The sequence below is a fragment of the Papilio polytes genome, unplaced genomic scaffold (genome assembly GCF_000836215.1).
Source record: "Papilio polytes unplaced genomic scaffold, Ppol_1.0 DF823935.1, whole genome shotgun sequence".
NCBI classification, from domain to species: domain Eukaryota; kingdom Metazoa; phylum Arthropoda; class Insecta; order Lepidoptera; family Papilionidae; genus Papilio; species Papilio polytes.
The window spans coordinates 2031061-2049722 of record NW_013525269.1 but is presented as its reverse complement, the minus strand read 5'-3'; the positions used below and the strand labels follow the sequence as shown (position 1 = coordinate 2049722).

General features: G+C 32.7%; 4 protein-coding genes across 5 annotated transcripts in view; 2 read left to right on the top strand and 2 right to left on the bottom strand.

Annotated features, from left to right (window-relative positions):
- Positions 1-662: 662 nt before the first annotated feature.
- Positions 663-4403, top strand: LOC106101906 (UPF0586 protein C9orf41 homolog). The gene is made up of 8 exons (XM_013281268.1): positions 663-904; positions 1944-2241; positions 2324-2445; positions 2702-2852; positions 2945-3097; positions 3407-3558; positions 3866-3947; positions 4016-4403. The coding sequence occupies exons 1-8, from the start codon at positions 804-806 to the stop codon at positions 4121-4123; spliced, it is 1167 nt and encodes a 388-aa protein (XP_013136722.1). The 5' UTR covers positions 663-803; the 3' UTR covers positions 4124-4403.
- Positions 4334-6998, bottom strand: LOC106101907 (protein KTI12 homolog). Its single transcript, XM_013281269.1, has 4 exons — positions 6646-6998; positions 6325-6541; positions 5884-6022; positions 4334-5565 (listed from the first exon to the last, which is right to left on the bottom strand). Exons 1-4 carry the CDS (start codon positions 6911-6913, stop codon positions 5281-5283), a joined length of 909 nt encoding a protein of 302 aa, XP_013136723.1. The 5' UTR covers positions 6914-6998; the 3' UTR covers positions 4334-5280.
- Positions 6999-9247: 2249 nt separating this feature from the next.
- LOC106101902 lies at positions 9248-13149 on the top strand. 2 transcript variants are annotated; one of them, XM_013281259.1, is made up of 4 exons: positions 9248-9272; positions 11825-11988; positions 12303-12383; positions 13022-13149. In XM_013281259.1, the coding sequence occupies exons 1-4, from the start codon at positions 9269-9271 to the stop codon at positions 13073-13075; spliced, it is 303 nt and encodes a 100-aa protein (XP_013136713.1). In that variant the 5' UTR covers positions 9248-9268; the 3' UTR covers positions 13076-13149. The 2 variants fall into 2 exon arrangements, with proteins under 2 accessions (XP_013136713.1, XP_013136712.1); XM_013281258.1 differs by lacking the exon at positions 9248-9272 and adding an exon at positions 11040-11334 and having other exon boundaries at positions 13022-13148.
- Positions 13150-13188: 39 nt separating this feature from the next.
- LOC106101901 (probable chitinase 2) overlaps positions 13189-18662 on the bottom strand; it is a 9812-nt gene continuing 4338 nt past the window's right edge. Inside the window, exons 2-9 of the mRNA XM_013281257.1 lie at positions 17918-18082; positions 17477-17672; positions 17075-17171; positions 16203-16418; positions 15628-15819; positions 15267-15400; positions 14649-14830; positions 13189-14360 (exon numbers count right to left, since the gene is read on the bottom strand). Coding sequence (XP_013136711.1) covers positions 14083-14360; positions 14649-14830; positions 15267-15400; positions 15628-15819; positions 16203-16418; positions 17075-17171; positions 17477-17672; positions 17918-18082 — 1460 coding nt within the window. The 3' untranslated portion in view covers positions 13189-14082. The remainder of the gene's footprint in view (positions 14361-14648; positions 14831-15266; positions 15401-15627; positions 15820-16202; positions 16419-17074; positions 17172-17476; positions 17673-17917; positions 18083-18662) is intronic.

Sequence of the window (18662 nt, the reverse complement as noted above, 5' to 3'; positions counted from 1 at the left end):
GTGATTCAAAATAGATTCATGCGCAGAGCCACGGGGGCCCCGTGGTACATGCGCAATAGTGATCTTCACATAGACTTGGACTTACCCACCATAGCCCAACACCTGAAGCAGGCGTCGCGTCGTTATTTTGACTCTGCCGTCAGCCATCCTAATTCGTTAGTTGTAGGTGCCGCCACCTACAACCCAATCGCGCTCGGTAAATTTCGACGTGATCATCATTGCTAAGCTAAGTGGCTAAGCTAAGCTAAGCTAAGTAGTCTCGGCGCTCAGTCACCAACAAGCTCAGTGTTTTACTAGTCGTCACAACGGAACGTTCGACATATTTGCGTTGTCGCATTGGAGTTCAGTTTGTGTGTTTTAAAGTAGTTTACAAGTATTGTTAATATGGCCGTCCGTCCATATTTTAAAAAAGTCATTTGTGTCAAAATATCTAACACAACGAACTACACAATCGATGAAAAAATATTTTTTTCACACCTACCTACTTTACTTTATTTGAAATGTTTTAATGACCTCGAATTAGAAATGAATGTTAACATTGAAGACTATTCTATTGTATTCTAAATAATGTTTCAGTGGTGTTTTATCACATTTTTAGTTATTCAAAAACTATTAAATCAATGTAACAGAGTAACAACAGGCAACCTTAGACAACTGTCAAGTTACAAAAAAGTCAAAAAGATGAATCTGAAAAGCGAGCTGTCAAATCATTTCGGCAATTAAAATCAATTTTTCCGTTTTCTGTTGCTTGTTGAATTGGCTGATTACGGGCATCCAGAAATTATACTTTTCAGATAAGAATAATGTCATCAATTATGTCTTCTCCGTCGGCAAACGATGAAATTGACGAAGCAAAAGAGCGTGCGCATTTTAAAGCCGTAGTCACCGCTTTTAAATATTATAAGTAAGTATTTTATCTACACTCTTTATGTATAATATAGGCGTTATTATAGAAATTCAACTACAGACTACCTTTAAATTATATCTAGTACTTATTTTTGAACTGTAACAAAGAAAATTTTCCCTAGCAACTATTCTTTGTTGTTGGATTTGGTCTATGCAATTAACCTATTTAGATACAACAATGAGTTTTGTTTATGTCCGGTGTAAGCGTAGAACTATGACCCTAATGTCCTTGGGTTTTGGTTTGTTTTACTTTGATGTTGATATTCTTCTTAATTATGTGTTTACTTAGTTATCAAAGAAAGTTCTTGAATATTCCTTGAAAATATCCTGTAAGGAAGGTTTCAATAAGTGATTCTTGATACCCAAATAATGATGAGAGGTAGACTAAAATTTATATGAAATAAACTAGAAAGATATTCTTTTTTTTTACGAAATATCAAAAATATTGTTGTTGTATACCTACTATGTGTTGAACTTTTAAAGACCAAGTAGCAACAACTTTTATCTTACATCTTATCTTTATGTAAAAAAGTAATCAGTATGTTTCAAGTGATAATGAGTGTTATAAATCCTTAATCTTATTGTATTAAAAAGTAATCATCAAATTTATAATTTTAGAACCCTTTATAGCTGTTTTCAAGTTTTCTAAGTTTCACCATCAAAAAGAATGTAAAAAACAAATTTAAAATCAAATGCATTTGGTTTACCATATGTTATTTAATACTTTATTTCAATATTTGTCCTAGTATTCATAAATATTCATTTCTTTTCTTTTAATATTTATGACAGTAATAAAGTTAATTTATCTACAAATTTAAACTTTCAACATAATAGCCCAAATTGGTAATGGTGTATACTATTATATGTAACAGTTTCACGTCATAAGAATATACATATGTGTGAGTATTTGTAAGATTTGCATTAACCAAAAACCCCATACATTGTTCCTCACTATCAAGATAATACACTACACACTGCAGCCTAGACGTCTAAGGTTATATTTTCATCTTTATAAATCTTCATTTAATCAATTTTAGGTTATGTGGAATAGAGAGGATTCATAAATCAGAAAACATAATATCCAAGCTTCCACAAAGTCATCAAAGGCGCTTGGAAAAATACCGGGCTTATCTCTCCAAGTTTAGAAAATGCCTGGACGTGAACAATAGTGTTGTTCATTTAATTATTAAAGATGTTGACACAATGTTTGAGAATGTGGATCACAGCAATACTGATATCTCCGGTACAAATGGCACTGAGAGTTTTGGATGCAACTACAATAACTGTGAGATTACATCACATAAACAACATAAAATGCAACATGATGTTGAAAAGGTACTGTAAACTATATTTTTTTTAATCGGTAACTGTCAAGATTAAAAAATTATGTGTTACATTATTTTTTCCCATGTTACAGGTACAGTCAGTGTTGAAAAACATAGTCAGGGATTGGAGTGAAATGGGTGCAGCAGAACGAAAACAGTGCTATGGGCCCATCCTCAATGAGCTTGAAGTTCGATACCCACTTGAGGAATTCAGGTTAGTTTTTAATTTTTAATTTTAAGGCTAACATTAATTAGTTATTGAAGTTGTAAAAGTATAATTCTAATACTTTCATATTTAGATGCATAAAAGCAGCGGTTTGAGGTGATTTGTTGTTCTGCTATTGGTGTTCATTTCATTAATTGGCCCATTGGAATTTCATCAGTTTTCCAAAGAGAAACTGGGTAACATTTTTTGTACTGGTATTTTAGCAGTTTTCATGGTATGTTAAGTATTATGTTGCATTTTTCAGTGATAGATCAAGGATCAAAGTGTTGGTCCCCGGAGCAGGGCTCGGCCGGTTAGCATGGGAGGTGGCCAACAGGGGCTACACATGCCAAGGGAATGAATTTTCATTGTTCATGCTGTTTGCGAGTAACTTTGTACTAAACAGGTGTTCTGATGTGAGTATCATATTGTTTTGATTAAAATATAAAATATAGTTATTAATTTATAAGCAAACATATGAATCATTGTCTTTTTCATGGATTTACAGGTGAATATGTATACTGTATATCCATGGCTACATCAATATGTGAATAATCTAACGTGCGACCATCAACTTCGTGGTGCCACATTTCCCGATGTTAAGCCTTCTACGGAAAAGCCAAAGTACAATTTCTCAATGACCGCAGGAGATTTTCTTAAGGTATTATAAGTTCAATAATTTTGTTAAATAGAAATACTAATACAATTTTTAAAGGTTTTTTCAGATTAATTTTGGTCATAAAAAATATGCCTTTTATTTAGCAATGCAACAAACAGTAACTTACTAAGATACTTCTAATTAGTACATTTTTATCTACATTTTCATCTTTATTGTACAACTAGTATTTGCTTGCGATTTTCTAATGTTAAAGTAATTTTTGTAATTGTCAGTTATCAGTAGTTTTTGAGTTAATACATAATACATTTAAAAAACATTTCTTCTTTGTAATACTATAGGTTTTTGTTACAGGTGTATACAGAAGCGAATGAATGGAACTGCGTTGCGTCTTGTTTCTTTATAGATTGCGCTCCCAATGTCATTGAATTCATTGAACGGATATACACTATCTTGATGCCTGGAGGCTACTGGATTAATCTCGGACCTTTACTATATCACTATAGGTAAGAAAATTTACCATCAATCTATTAAACTATAGTGAAATTTATTTCTTGTGTAATGGCATATTATGTGGGACAAAATGCAACCATAATCCACATCTCTCAAAAGTCTAGTTTAACATTCTCCCGAGTGAGGTATGATTTTTTTTCTACTGGTGTTATGGTTCTAGTGTTTTTTTTTATATCATAAGCTAGCAAACAAGTGAGCCTTAGCTGCTGGTGTTTATGGTTCTAGTGTGTTAAAAATTGTCAATTTCCATATTAATTTTGTTGATATCTGATGCATTTTATTTGATTTTTATTATTTCAGTGATATGCCAACAGCGAATAGTATAGAACCGCCGTATGATATCCTATTGGACATCATTAGAGATGTAGGATTTGAGATACTGGTGAGTACAGTATTTAGAAATTGGGTTTTAAGCTTTTTTTTACATCTAATATCCTTTTTTTATTGCAGCAAGAACGTACGGGGGTGAAGACGAAATACGCACAAAACCCGAATTCAATGATGCAACATGAATATGACTCTGTGTTCTTTGTTTGCAGGAAACCTTTCGGTGTTTAATTCCTTAACAGTATTGCAAGTGTTTTATACCAATATGCTCTTTATTAGTGTTGTCTAAGAGTCAATTTACATTGAGATTTAAGTCTTTTAGTTTTATTATAAAGTGTTATATCAACAGGCGAGATGTGAATGCAGTATTTTGGTTTATAAGAACAGTTGTCAAATCTTTTTGGGTATCCCAACATGGTGCATGTATAAAATGTTTTAAGGTTGGTACTCCAATAACTACTGTGTGCCAATAAGAACTGATTTTTTTTTAAGGCTCAAAAAGATTTTGTCCGAAGCAAACATAGCTAGTAGGGTGTCTTTAAATAACCGCTCAAGTACCTGGGCATTAAGTAGGCTGTAAACTTTTTTATACTCTGTATTTTTTCTATGTTTATTAATAATTTACTAGTAAACATAATTCAAAACATTGATTGTTACAAAAAGGTTGTACAAGGAAAGTTAAAGTACCAACACTAAAAATGAAAACTAGTTACAGGCAGAGATCGTAAGCAACGTGAGCGCGTTTCCAAATATTTGCATGACGCGGATTGGTTAAGATTCGTTGCGACTAAATAAACAACCAATCACAAGTGTCGGAAATCACGTGACACGTGCACAGCCAATCATATGCTTGTTGGTTCTTAGATTTATGCTGGTAGACTTTTTCATGATGTGGTTCTAATAAATTCAAATGTTTGTTTTATGTTATTGGTAAAATGTCATAGATATTGAAAATATGTTAAACATTCATGTCTATGTTTCCTTGTAGAATGTTATAGTTGTGTTAGCCCGGAGTTTTAGCTAGGAAGGCCTTTGACAATATTTCTTTACCTCTAAGGTATGGGATAAAGATCTCAAATCTGTGATTAGTTTCCATTTAATCTTGGCCTGGCCTATGTTTTATAAACTGTTGATTCATATAAAAGTACATATAATATAATAATTGTCACTTATCTCCTGGGAATATATAATTATCTATGGGTACAAATCATAATAATTATTAGCTTTTTGTCTGTTGCACTAAAAGACATTAAAAAGTGGTAATAGTGAAACATTACATATTTACAATTTTATTTGCATATAATTGTAATCTGACTGACTACCCTCTTTAATAATTTGTCAAACCTATTAAAGTATAGTTGTATACAGTTTATAAAATAAATAAGATATTAATCTGTAAGTGTTTTATTTAAATATTGTATAAAGTATCTTCCAATTTTATTTGTTTCTTCATTTGAATGACTCATTTTTGCATATGTTAAAAATTGTCTTCTTAACCTTAGCAGTTTCTGAGGGTTAACATTTTGAACAAATCCAGCTTCTAACAAGCAACCCGGATAGTCAGGGAATCTTACTTCATCCATATTTAGTTGTTTAGCATCTAAAATCTGTTTAGATATTGATTGTGTCACTTTGTCCAATTCATAAAGGAAGTTTGTAGAACTAAGTGGTGGCTGTAAAATATTTGTTAATTATATAAAAGTAGGCAACAGGAATGAGAATGTAAAAGTAGCTAGAAGATAAATACTTAACACATTAAGTGCACATTGAAGAAATTCAAAGATGTGTGAAGTGAACCAATCCACACTGCGCCAGCATGGTTGACTATGGCTTAGTCATCCCTAACTTAGGGTGTGCTCTGAGCCCCTCTGTGGGGACATAGTGAGCAAATGCTTGCAAGATGTTAGTGTGAAAATGGCATTAAATGTGAAAACATACTAAATGCAAAGCTTATTTTGATTAACTTGACAATAAAAAGCAAATAAACTTACATTTTGAGTGCTCATATTTGGCGGAGGTGGCTTCTTCTCAAACAGAACACTGTAAATAGCATCTAAATCTAGGTTGTCAGTTGGCTGAACTGTAAACAATGGACTGTCCCATCTGTGATTTGAGTTTGGTTCTTCAAATCTAGGAAAACATGTATTTTTAAAAATACTAATTTTGATTAAAATATCTAACTTGTTATTAAAAATTATTGAAAATTTATTTTATATTGGAATGAAGGATATGTTTCATTAATATTCTGTTGTCTCAAAATGAAGGGTTGGCACAATATGTACTGCTCCTTCATTAATATTTTCAGTTGTCAAATTTGGGTTCACTCCCTTCATATGCTCTTTCACACATTTCATCCATACTTTCTTTGGTTTTCCTGTATATTTATCATTACTTTATATATTGATTGCTAATAAAAATACACACAAACTCACCTAAATTTAGTCAATGCATTGAATACTTCTTCAGTATATGCTACTGGTTGTTTGTGTATTGAACTATTATCCCCTGGCACATCGTCTTCGTTTTTATTAGAATTATTTAATAATTTCTCATTATCTTCCCATGCTTCATCATGATTGCGTATTGTATAAATTGTGCACTGTGTCGATTTACAAGCCTTTGATGCACAATACAGTTCATAGCGATAGCCTTAAACAAAAACGTACATAAATACACAATAAAATATTCTCAGCAAAGTAAATAACTGTTATATTAATAGTAATACATTTATTAAAAGTAAAATATTTTTTTACCTTTGATATAATTGCTACCATCTAAAATGACAACACTGTCTTTCCCTATTAGTCTAATAACCTCCGACTTCAGATGTCCTCTAACTCTTTTCTCCTTCTGTGAGTCCAAGTACGTGGAATTCTTTTCATATCCTAAACTTACTATTGCTTCTTCTTCGGATACAACATCAACATGTTTCCCATGTTTTTTCTCGAAAAACTCTTTCAGTTCGTTTGTTCTACTTGTTTTACCACTTACTGGTGTTCCACATATTATAATTAAGGGCATTTTGAGGTTTTATTTACATTTTTTCGTAGACAAAATAACCTTAAAAGTGTACGATTGTGCTAAGAAATGTCAAGTGTCAATGTTATTACGTTGAGTGACAGTGACAGTAGAGTGAATTGGGGTGTAAGCAGAAAATGAACAAAGGATAATTTTGTTAACTTTAACCTTATATTTTAAATGTATGCTTATAGAAACCTCCTTTTGAGCCTTTCTGTATGTATTTACAAGATAACAGCATCGCAGCCGTTTTTTTAAATATTAGGTACCAAAGAAGCATGCCCTTTCAGGTTTTGTAAATGACCTAAAACAGGTCACTTGATACTAAATTAATATTGTTAATGGTCGTTAATACACTATTATTATATAACATTCTAAAGTATATACAATTTCGTTTAACAAAACACAAATTAACTACTGCTACCCGACGTTGATGTCTTATTTGTTTTAATTCCTAAATAATTCTTTCATTTGCCCGTGAACTTAAGGTCGCATGGCTTAAGTGGAAGTATGTTCTAGTTTCTTCATTCTTGGTATGTCACTTTTTGTGCACTTACACGGTCCACTGACAGCCTGTTCGAAATGACCTCCTTATCACATCTCGTTTCGGTTTAATTAACATTTGACAGGACGCTTGTTAATGTTTAATACCTTTTAGAAAATTTTACGTGATTTTCATGACCTAAAATCTTACATTTTACATATAACTTTGAATAAAACTACAATTTTTCAAGAATTCCTGACGTCGCAGCCAATCGTCTTTGAGCCATGGGTTCGATCTTCTAACGATGTGCAACTGGTGTGGGATGTTTCGGTTTTAAATCCAATAGAAAAATTAACAACAAAATAATTAACCTGTGGGCTTTTGCAATTTTTTTTAACGATACGACGATAGGTTTTAGAGTCAGTCGTGTACAAATGGTTTGTTTTCTACTGAGTTGTAGATAGGGAGGTGTGGTTAATTTGTAACTTGATGCTCTTACCAAGTTTATACTATTAAGTTCCTAGGTCCACTGGTTGTTAGCGAAATACGATAGCTCCGACATTGAGGTGTCCGTCGGAGGTTGCGTTGGCTTTTGATCGATCGTTTGCTCTCGATTTTTGTATACTTCTATCACAGAGATAAGTGGATAATATATTGTATATCGTTTTTATTGCAGGTTTTGCCCACGCTGTTTAATCGATTGATAGCAATTAGATCAGTATGATAAATGTTCGCAGTGGTTAAATAGATTTGGTTTATACAAGTGATATTTTCGTTTTATTTTTTTCCACAGCAATTGCTTATTAATATTTGATTAAATTATTGAATAATCATGAGAGTAAAAGTTAAGTACGATATTTGCTACGGTTTTATGTATCGAAAAATTTTGATTACCCATTAGGCCATATATGTATAAAAAAGCTTGCTATTTTTAAACATAATATCTACGAGTATCGGAAGTACAGAAGGGAATTCCGATAATATTTCTCGCTATCTCCTTTTTTAGTCATAGTAGATCGATATCAATTTGAGGTTACTGCAGACATTAATAAATACTAGCTTTGAGTTTGTAATCATTATTAATACAGTTGGATCAAATATCCTGCGTCGTTCAAATTGCGTTTACTTTTTTATTTAGTCTATAAGTACTTCCCAGAGATTGTCACAGTCTCTAGCAATAATTTAAATGATTTTTAATTAATTGTTAACGTTTTCTCTCCGATTAATATTATTTTATTCTTTATTCATGATTATAGTTTAAACGATATTAATCTTTCGTAGGTCAAACACTTGTATCATTTATTTTTAACTGTCGACGTAATTAATCATCGTTTAAATGAAACAATGGGAAGTTGACATTGACGAAGGTCGCTTTACTTATGTACGAAGCTTTTGTACCTTGAGGGATAAGCTTTGTTTTGTCATGAGAAAAATATTTACTAAGCTTTTATATGAAATTATCTTTTCATGTGTTTATTTCTAAATATGGAATAATGGATCTATGAAAAGTAGAATTATTAAAATCTAAGAAATCGACTGATTGTAGTCGCTATTTAATAATTTAATTTAGATAGATTTGATAAGCATTTACTGATTTAAGTCTCTTTTCCTTTCCACGTTTATGTGCATCTCCTCTTCAGTCTATTATGGGTAGGCAATGCATCTGCGATTGTGGATGTCTATGGGCAGAGGTAGCTTCTCCATTTCGCCGGATTCAGGTGACCGCTTACTCGTTTGCTATCATATAAAAAAAAACTAACACTACATTGTTACTTCAAAATAGTTTGTTATAAAATATAAAATAAATTGTTGTAGTAATGTATAGTGTAATATGAACATGCGATACCCTGACCTCCCCGGGGCAGTGGCGCAAGATGTGTAGGTGTTACACTTCACTCGGCTGACGGGGTAATGCCTTGTCAAGTTACCAAATAGTGCTAAATGCTTTATTTATAAACTAGAAAATAGTACTTGTATTTTATAACCTTTTATTTTAAACTTGAAGTTATGAAAAGTTACTGCCTCAGTAACTATTAATATTGTAAACTTTAATTTAGAAATCTTTACTGTTAATCCAAGAATATCATATCCAGAGTCAATTATACTTAGCAGTCCCTTAGCACGTAATTTGCATATTAAATCTACACAAAACAACACCCTTAGCATTCTAACAACTGTGATAGTACAAGGAAAAAGTACGAATTTAAATATTGATCCTGTGAGGTCAATAGTAAACTTTGTTATAATTTTTTTTGATGGTATAAGTTAACGGTCACCGGAATAAGCCGAAATAGTGACGTGAACTTGAAAACGTGAGGCATTTGCATTTTCATCTGAAAATTGCCTAACTTCAATCAACAGTCTTCTTAAACAGTGAACTTTACGTATTTATATTGAAACTAGCTTTTGTTCACGAATTCGTCCGCGTGATATTAAAAAAAGTATAAAAGCAACTAGCCTGTGTGTTCTTCCGTCTATTACAACATCTATTGCAAATTTCATCGAAATCCGTCCAGCTGTTTAGGCTACAAACTCTAACAATCCATCCATCCATCTAAAATTTTGCATTTATAATATTAGTATGATTAGAATGTAATTTCAAAATACAAAAAACAGTACGGAACCACAATTAAGCGTAGGTCTGTGATTTTCTTAGTTGCCAGTGAGTGGCGCCTGCACCAATAACCGCCCGTGATTGATCGAGGTCGAATTCCTATGTTCAGAATTTAAGTTTTTGAATTTTACACTTCAACTGTCAAGTTTTGTAATTAGAATGGTTTTTGAGGTCAATTTATTGTGCATTTTGACTAAAAAGGTTATATATTTCAATTATTTAGAGTTTCAAATGTTTTTTTTTATTATGATAGGAAATTATCTCTGTTGATACGATTCTCACGTAATATTCATAAAATCCGATTGTTTATACAATCAGGAAATTTCGCTGTAGAATAAACAATGACTTACATTGAGCTATTAATGAGGCAACTTTAACTTAACTTAATGTAACACGTGAACTTTAAATGTGTAATTGCAACATTGTCAATTACGCGTAAAGCATATTTTTCTGTAGCCCTTTGTAGGTCTTATTTTTTTCAGCAACTTCTTAAATCTTCCAGTTTGCTACGCCATCTTTTTCGCGTCCCTTTACGCTGTAAACAGCTTCTATCTACGGATTTCTAAATATCCTTAACTCATTTATGAGTTAAGGATATTTAGAAATCCGTAGATAATCCGGAATTATTTTTTTGCAATTTTGTTTCGAATAAATAAAACAAATCATTTCTTGATTTCATATTTCCAATTGTTAAAATGATGATACATTTTTACAATAAATCGTGATAATTGATCCTTCACCTTTTGTTAGTTCCTGAAAGTAAGACCTTTGAATTGAATTTTTTTGTCGCTCTTCCAAGTTCTGAATTAGATCACGAAGTTTTAACCGAAGATCCGTCGCAGGAGGGGGAAGCTCCAAAGTTAAATCTTGTTAACGGCGATATTTTATGTGAACAAAAAGACATAAACGCGTTTCTACTTAAATGTCACTTAATTCGATTTTGTTTTAATACGAAGCTAATAATAATTTAAACGTGGAATAAGTTACACATAGTTTTCACTTAAAAAAAAATGGTATAAATCATTTTCACATATCCGTACTGAAATGTGTCTTCTGTCGACAGGAATTCAGATATGTGATTTATGTTTCAAAATGAATTTACTTCAAAGCGACATGTTTATATGTATATGTACTATTACTTGCACGCTCTAAACTGCGATGGTAATGTCTAGTTACTAACGTGGTAACTCGCGCCCGGGTCGCTCGCTGGCTACCCGCTAGCGTGTGCTCTATTTATTTATTTAATTATTACTATTAATAAATTATTTATTACTAATTATTTAATAACTAAAAAAATGTTTAAGTGTGCGGTAATGTTATTTTTCGGTAAGTGTAAATTAGTAATTTTATAAGTGCCATTTTCTATAATTTCGGTCTTTTTAAAAAAAAAAACAAGTACCTTAATTATTCTTATATCTAAGAGCATTCTAGTTTTATAACATTTTATGATTTTATTATTAATATTTTGAAAGCTTTCGTGGCATATTAATATTCTGAAAGAAAAATAAATTTTATCAGTATGTAATTGTTTAAATCTTTACTCATATAGTTAAATCTCTGAAAAAATTTAATACTTATAGCTAACTCCACCCTTTTCCTTATTATGATTATTTAAACTGATCGTTTAAAATAGTGAATGTCACCCAAGTTACCAAAAATCTGGCAAAGATCACGGACCACCTTGAAGCTGAAATGTACTCACAGGATTTTTTTATAAAAAGTTTTTTTTGCTATCAATGACGATGCTATTTTAGTTTACCTCAGTCTTTGTCTATGTCTGTTCTATATTACTACCAAGTTTAAACTCTACTTTCAGCGCTGGTTGCGACATCTAGTGGTCAACAACACGACTACTACCATGACCTGCACTTACCCCACGACCCACCATTGTACCCCGTGTTCGCTCAGCCGCCACCTACTCAGTTCAGTTGTTCTGATAGAACTATCGGATACTACGCTGATGTACAAGCAGGTTGCCAGGTTAATATTTTTTATATTCTACTATAAATTGCATATTAAAAAAAATAGTCATGTTCCACAATTAAAAAAAGTATTTATCCAATTTGCACAAAATTAATTACACAATGTTTATAACAAATCCTATTCTTAGGATATTTGTTGTTGAATAGAAATTAAAGTACATGCAAATTATAAAAGTTTGTTCATCGAAATATGTTATTAAACTAATTTGACTCTATTTTTCTTACAAATATTATTTTTTTAATGAATTCTGTTACATATTTAAAACATTAACATTCTATTAAATTATATTCTGTTATTTCGTTGATCTCCAGGCTTTTCATTTCTGCTGGCACCGGCGTGTGATAAGTACGGAGCTGTGTACTAATGGTACATTATTTAATGAACAATTTCAGGTAAGTCAACTTCTTATTAATAAGACTTTAGTTTCCAAATATTTTGATTTCTTTTATAATGTAAGGTGGCAAACGAGCAAGCGGCCACCAGAATCCACCGAAATGGAAAGCGATCGCTGCCCATAAACATCTGCATTTGCAGATGCGTTGCCTACTCTTCATTGACGAAGAAGAGACACATAAAGAGGACTATTCCTTTTCCTATGCCTCTCCTCCACCGTCAAATCCACTTTTCCTTCCCATCCTTTCCTCTTAAGAAAAGGATGAAAAGGGAAAGGGACTAAAAATAGGCCTCCGGCACCACACTCATCAGACGAAACGCGGAATTACTTCCACTTCACGCCTGTTTTCTGTGTGATCGTGGTATTACCGGGCAGGCCGGCCCAGTCGTGCGAAGATGTTAAAGCGGGCTCTACCATTTTTCCCCCGGTTTAGTATATTTTATCTTTTAACACGTTCAGAAAGCGCCCTTAGAATTCAATACTTTCAGTGCCACCGACTTTCCTGGCGAGTTTACTTTAAGACGAAAAATTTACGTAGCATTGAATATGTTAAATGAACATTTTTAAATGAAAATATGGTAAATATAACGTGGAAATAGGGTACATAATTCATTAAGAATTCATATTTATTTTCAGGTGTGTGATCATTTTTACAACGTCCGTTGCGGATCTCCGTATGAAGATTTATGAACTAATTTAATAAATGAAAATACACGCGGTTTTTTTTATTTTATAGAAATTTATTTTCATTATTGTCATTCATAAAAACATTAAAATTGAATCGGAACAAGTAAAAAAAAAAGTAATTTATTAAAATTTATCACAAATCTGAGTATTCTATTTATTATATTTTATGTTTTCTATTGTACTCTTACATTTGCTAAAACACCTTCAGTACTTACAAAACATAATAGATTTGCTTAGATTTTATTGGCATGATTACTAAGTTCTATAAAGTAGTTCACGCTGTCTTCACAATTAAATCCCATTACGGAATTGACATTATTAAATTCACACACAAACACATACGCTAGCAACTTAGATGCATTTTTGTATTTTTGACCGACTTCCCAAAAGAAGGAGGTACTCAATTCGTCTGTATGTCTTTACTCTACAAGCGACGAGAATGGTTTATCTGCCGCGTTGTAGTGCGAATGAAATTTGTTTTTTTATTCTTTTTTTTAGCTGCCGTTAACCGCAACTCGGCTAAACGAATAATGCCTATGGATTCTAAAACAAAACAGAGGTTATACATTATTCCATTTTTAAAATATTGTATTATATTTTCGTAATTAATTCTAAAGAGTTTACATCTCTTTATTGATTTGAATTAAAAGAAATAAATGATATATTATTGGATGTAATTTTGATCTATGAAAACATTTTAAACCTTATAAATGTGAATAATATGATGTATCTTATACTTGTAAGCAAGCCATTCGAAGTACAGTCTGCTACTCGTACTTACGTTCAGTTTTATCTGTACAATCAGATCGTTCAGATAAATAACGTGTTGGTAAAACTACTGAACAGTTTACAGTTATGTTAGATTTATCCGAATATCGGACTGTGCAGATAAAATAGAGCGTTTGTAATCTAATTTTAAGCATTACCTTATTTAGAATTTAAATATCAACGCAACTCTTCAGCTGCATTTAGTAACACTTTATACAGAAAAATATAGTATCAGATTTTGATTATAACCTTAACAAAAATGTAATGCAATAACAAATCACAGTAAATAGACTTATACTTAGATAACTAGCGGAATCCGGTTCATCGGGTATTTCGTTCTGCTTCATAACTCTGTTCATTTCGTCTAATATTCTCTTCTCTTCTAGAGCTAAAGTAGTGGCATCATTGATAGCGTGCATTAGCGCGTAGTTAGAGTACTGCGGCGCTGGGAGACGTAGCTGGAGTTTATTGTTCGCTACAACGTATGCTCTTTGACGAACCAAATTTTCTATGCGGCCAGCTGTAAAAAAAAAATTTAAAACAATGTTCCTTAAATTAAAACCATAAATTTATAGCTTTCACCCGCGACTGCGTTCTCGTGGAATTAAAAAAAAATAAACAAAAGAAAGCAGCCTATGGATTCTTCTAAATCTGTGTTAAAATTCATGGAGATCCGTTTAGCAGCTTAGGCTACAAACTCTAACAAACAACCAAACATCCATCTAACCTTGTGCATTTATAATAATAAAAATCTCCAGCTGTTTCCAATGTAAATAAAAATGGATTTAAAAATGTCAGGTTATCTTACCATCCGGCAAATTGAGGGACTTTAAAGCTTTCTTTAATATCGGGTCGTCGACTATCCGGTTGTAAGATTGTACGAATTCATGATACGTTTCAGCTTCTCTGTCCTTCTCGCACAGACCTCTGAAGTCATCAGTATCGATACTCCACACCATTATACCGCCTAGGTTGTACTCCATGGCAGTTCTGAAACGATATGAGCAACATTATATTATAAAAATAACGGATTCTAGTTAAAACAATCCTTATTTTGTTGTTTTACTAAATTTATCCCCAAATACAAGTTAACTTTAATTTATTCGGATCTTTATCTTGTAAATAAACTGCATCCATATTCAACAATGTTCCCTTGTCCCTACGAAGGGTCTTACTGTGCCGTAAATGTTGCTGTTTCACACAATCCATATATAGTTTCTTCGGTAATACAACAGATGGCGTCCATTTTTATTACTTAATTTGATAGCTTTAAATTGCAAACTCTATCTGATATTCACATATTTCTGTTGGTTTCTTAATAAAATCAGCTAGAGTATTTATGGAATATTTATATATGTTATGTATTTCTAATTTCTGGTTTAAAAATCTGTTTTTGCGACTATCTAATTGGTAATTGACTACTCACTTGACTTTAATAGCAATGGATCTAGTATTGTCATACGTAATGATTCGTTTGCCGTCACGTAAGTACGGGGTAGCGGATTGATCGTGCCAATGGTGAGTCCATTTTGATGATTTGTTAGTTATTTCCATACAGATCTGTGAAAATGAAATGTTTAAATTACATTTTATATAATAGAGTCCGAATAGGTAGCATTTAAATGGTTTAACACTCTTAATGTTGTGACATTCTACAATAGAATGTAACTAATAGGTCATTTATTTCATTAAAATATTTTTGCCGCTAACAAGGCTGAAAACTGTAGCTCTTATGGTTAAAGTTTTTAATTAAAAAGGTTAAAGTTAATTTTATCACTGTACATTACCTCGTTGTATCCCATAAAACCAGCTTCTCTAGTATACGGTCCTTTAAAACCAGTTTGTTGAACAGTTGTTCTTCCGAATTCTATATCTTGAGCGTCGTCATTCAGGATAAAGGTGCGGCCATACAATGGCACCCCGAGGACCATTTTGTAAGGACTGACGCCATTCTCTAACAAGTATTTTATGGTGTATTCCTGTAATAAGAAAAATAAGTCTTTCATAAAATTCAACAGAAAATTCAAATCATTTCAAATGCTTGCTTACAATACAGAAGTGAATATTTTATCGCCGAACATTTTATTTCCGATTATATTATCAACTTAGAGGTTATGGTTAGTTTAAAAAAGGATTTAACAAAGGCACAAAAGATCTACAGTAGTAGATATGCGGAAATATGGACGCCACTTAATAAATAAGCGTACAAATAAAGAGATCCAAATATGTATACACTCGTAGAGGAGACAGGCAGCATTTGCAACATAAAAACACGAGATGGCGTACCAGTTTTAGTTTTCTATGTCTCGTCTATGTATTTAAAGTCTTTGTGAGTAATCTAGAGAGTTGCAGTCCAACTTACCACACTAAGTACATCATCATCGCTAGTGCCTCTCAGAGGCGCGTTAGCTCCAACAACACCGTCCCATGTACCGTGGTAGTCGTAACACATCATATGAATGAAGTCGAGATATCGGCTCAGCTTATGCATATCGTATGCTGCGTCCATCGTCTCTTTACCCGCACCGAGCGCCGCTGTCAGTAGATAGTTTTTAGGCTCGAAGGCTTCTTTTAATTCCTAAAAAGTATATAAGTTAAAATTACTGAATGGAATAACCTTAAATGTAAGTATTTGGTGTTGTGTTAATCATACTAATATTATAAATGAGAGTTTAGATTTATGGATGGATGGATGGATGTTTGTTAGAGTTTGTAGCTTAAACGGTTGAAGGGATTTCGATGAAATTTTGTGTAGATGTAGAGGATAGTCTGGAAGAACACATAGGCTATTCACTTTTGCTTTTTTTATTCCACGTGGACAGAGTCGCGAACGAAAACTAGTAAATTAATGAGCAGAACGTAATTTAAAAACAAATGATACACTGAGAACGAACGCAAATCGAATGACGCATCACTTTTGTAAGTTAATAACATTTATGTCTTCGTTTGGTTTAGGTAAAAACACCCTCAAGTAGCGTTGATATGCACTTAAAAATAATCGGACCTCCAATTCTCATGTCGAATTTAATGAGTTTGTTTACATTTATTTGCATACAAGCTGTTGCTAGGGACTTCGCCCGCGTTAAATAAAAAATAATAGCTTATCTTACTTACTGATAACGTAGTTTTTTAATGGTGAAAGAATTTGCTCAGCAGTTTTTGAGTTATTTTGGTACATACAAGAATACAAATCTTTCCCCTCTATAATAGTTGTATAGATTATATTAATATTACCTTTACTAGTAACACGAAGTTAGCTCTATCAATGGGTCTGCCGTCTCTCTTCGCCGGGTACTCCCAGTCCAAGTCGAGTCCGTCGAATTTGTATACACTGGAATATGAAAGAAATTACATCAGACCATGTAGAACATTAATTTACAATATAGATTTTAAGTGGGTCTGCAATTTACTTCCTCACTCTGTAAAACGTATCTTGTTTTAAAATGTAAGGGATAAAAATACACAGGTTTTTGTAGAAAAGTTTCGTCCGTAGAAATCCAGTAGTAATTTCGAAATGCTACACTATAACAATCATAAGTACTGTTAATATTTGAAAAGTTATTGTTTTTTTTGTTTTTAATTTTTGCGGTAAATATGATCTGTTCTCTTTATAAGTTTAATTTAATTACTACTTACTCAAGAAATACTAGTACACTCTTAATAAACTTGGTTCTGCTCTCTGCTGTTTCTGCCATAGCGGAGAACTTTCTAGAACCCTCATTCCAGCCGCCGATAGCGATGGTCACCTTCAGATGTGGGTAGCGCCGCTTCAGCGCTACGAGACCTCGGTAACCTGAACTGCCATTGTTTTTTTCCAAGTCGTGCCAAGAATCTATAAAAAAGTATTTATTTAAGATTAATTGGTAACCGCGTATTTCAGCTTAAATCAATCAAAAAATGTTGCTTAAAGGATGAAATGATTGACGAATCATAAAAGTTTAAATAAACAGGAATTCAAAGAAATTTGCGCGATTGACTGAGAAGTATTCCTAATCATTGATTTGGCAACATCAAAAATAAGAGTACATTTCTGCTTAACGGTTCAACTCAAGCGTGACATAGTAATTCCATGCTAACCTAAACTTTTAATTCCCATTGTCGTCTCATCGAGTCCTGCGAAGGAGTAGACAATGTGTGTGCAGAGGGAGGGCTCCAGATGTTCCAGGTCAAACTGGCCGTCGCCCGGCCGGTATGTAGCCCACGTGCCAATGTAGCAGACCACCACTTTACCATGCATCGGACCTGGAAATACATTTAAGTATAGTCGAGGTAACTGCCGGTGTTTAAAAACTACTCGTATAATATAGTTTGAATATTTTGAAACGAGACTCGGAACATAAACCAATACAGCGCAACTTGTAAATGTTTCTGTACAAAGTAATACAGGGCTAGTTTCTCTTTATTTTTATCTCTTCGTTTGCACTCACTGCTATCTAATTAGTTATTTGTAGGATGAGGCGGAGTTTGTTTCGTTGCAATGAACAAGGCAATTTTTCCTGAAGTGGAACATATTGGAATGCCGCGACTGTACATCAAAGTGAATCAAATATAGAGGAGACATTGTCTACATATCACTTGAAACTATCAAAATCATCACTAACGCCATCTATTAATAACCAACAAATCTTAAAAAGCAAATGTATTATTTTAAGGTTATACAGGTTCTATAATATGTTGTTTTTATTCCTGTCAAGGTATTCGAGAGAAAGTTTTGATTCGTGAAAGCGTGCTATACTTTAGTTTTAAAGATGGCGTGACAATAACAGATATAAACAATTGTTTACAATCAGCCGAGTATAAAAAGATCACGAGCGTGAAATGG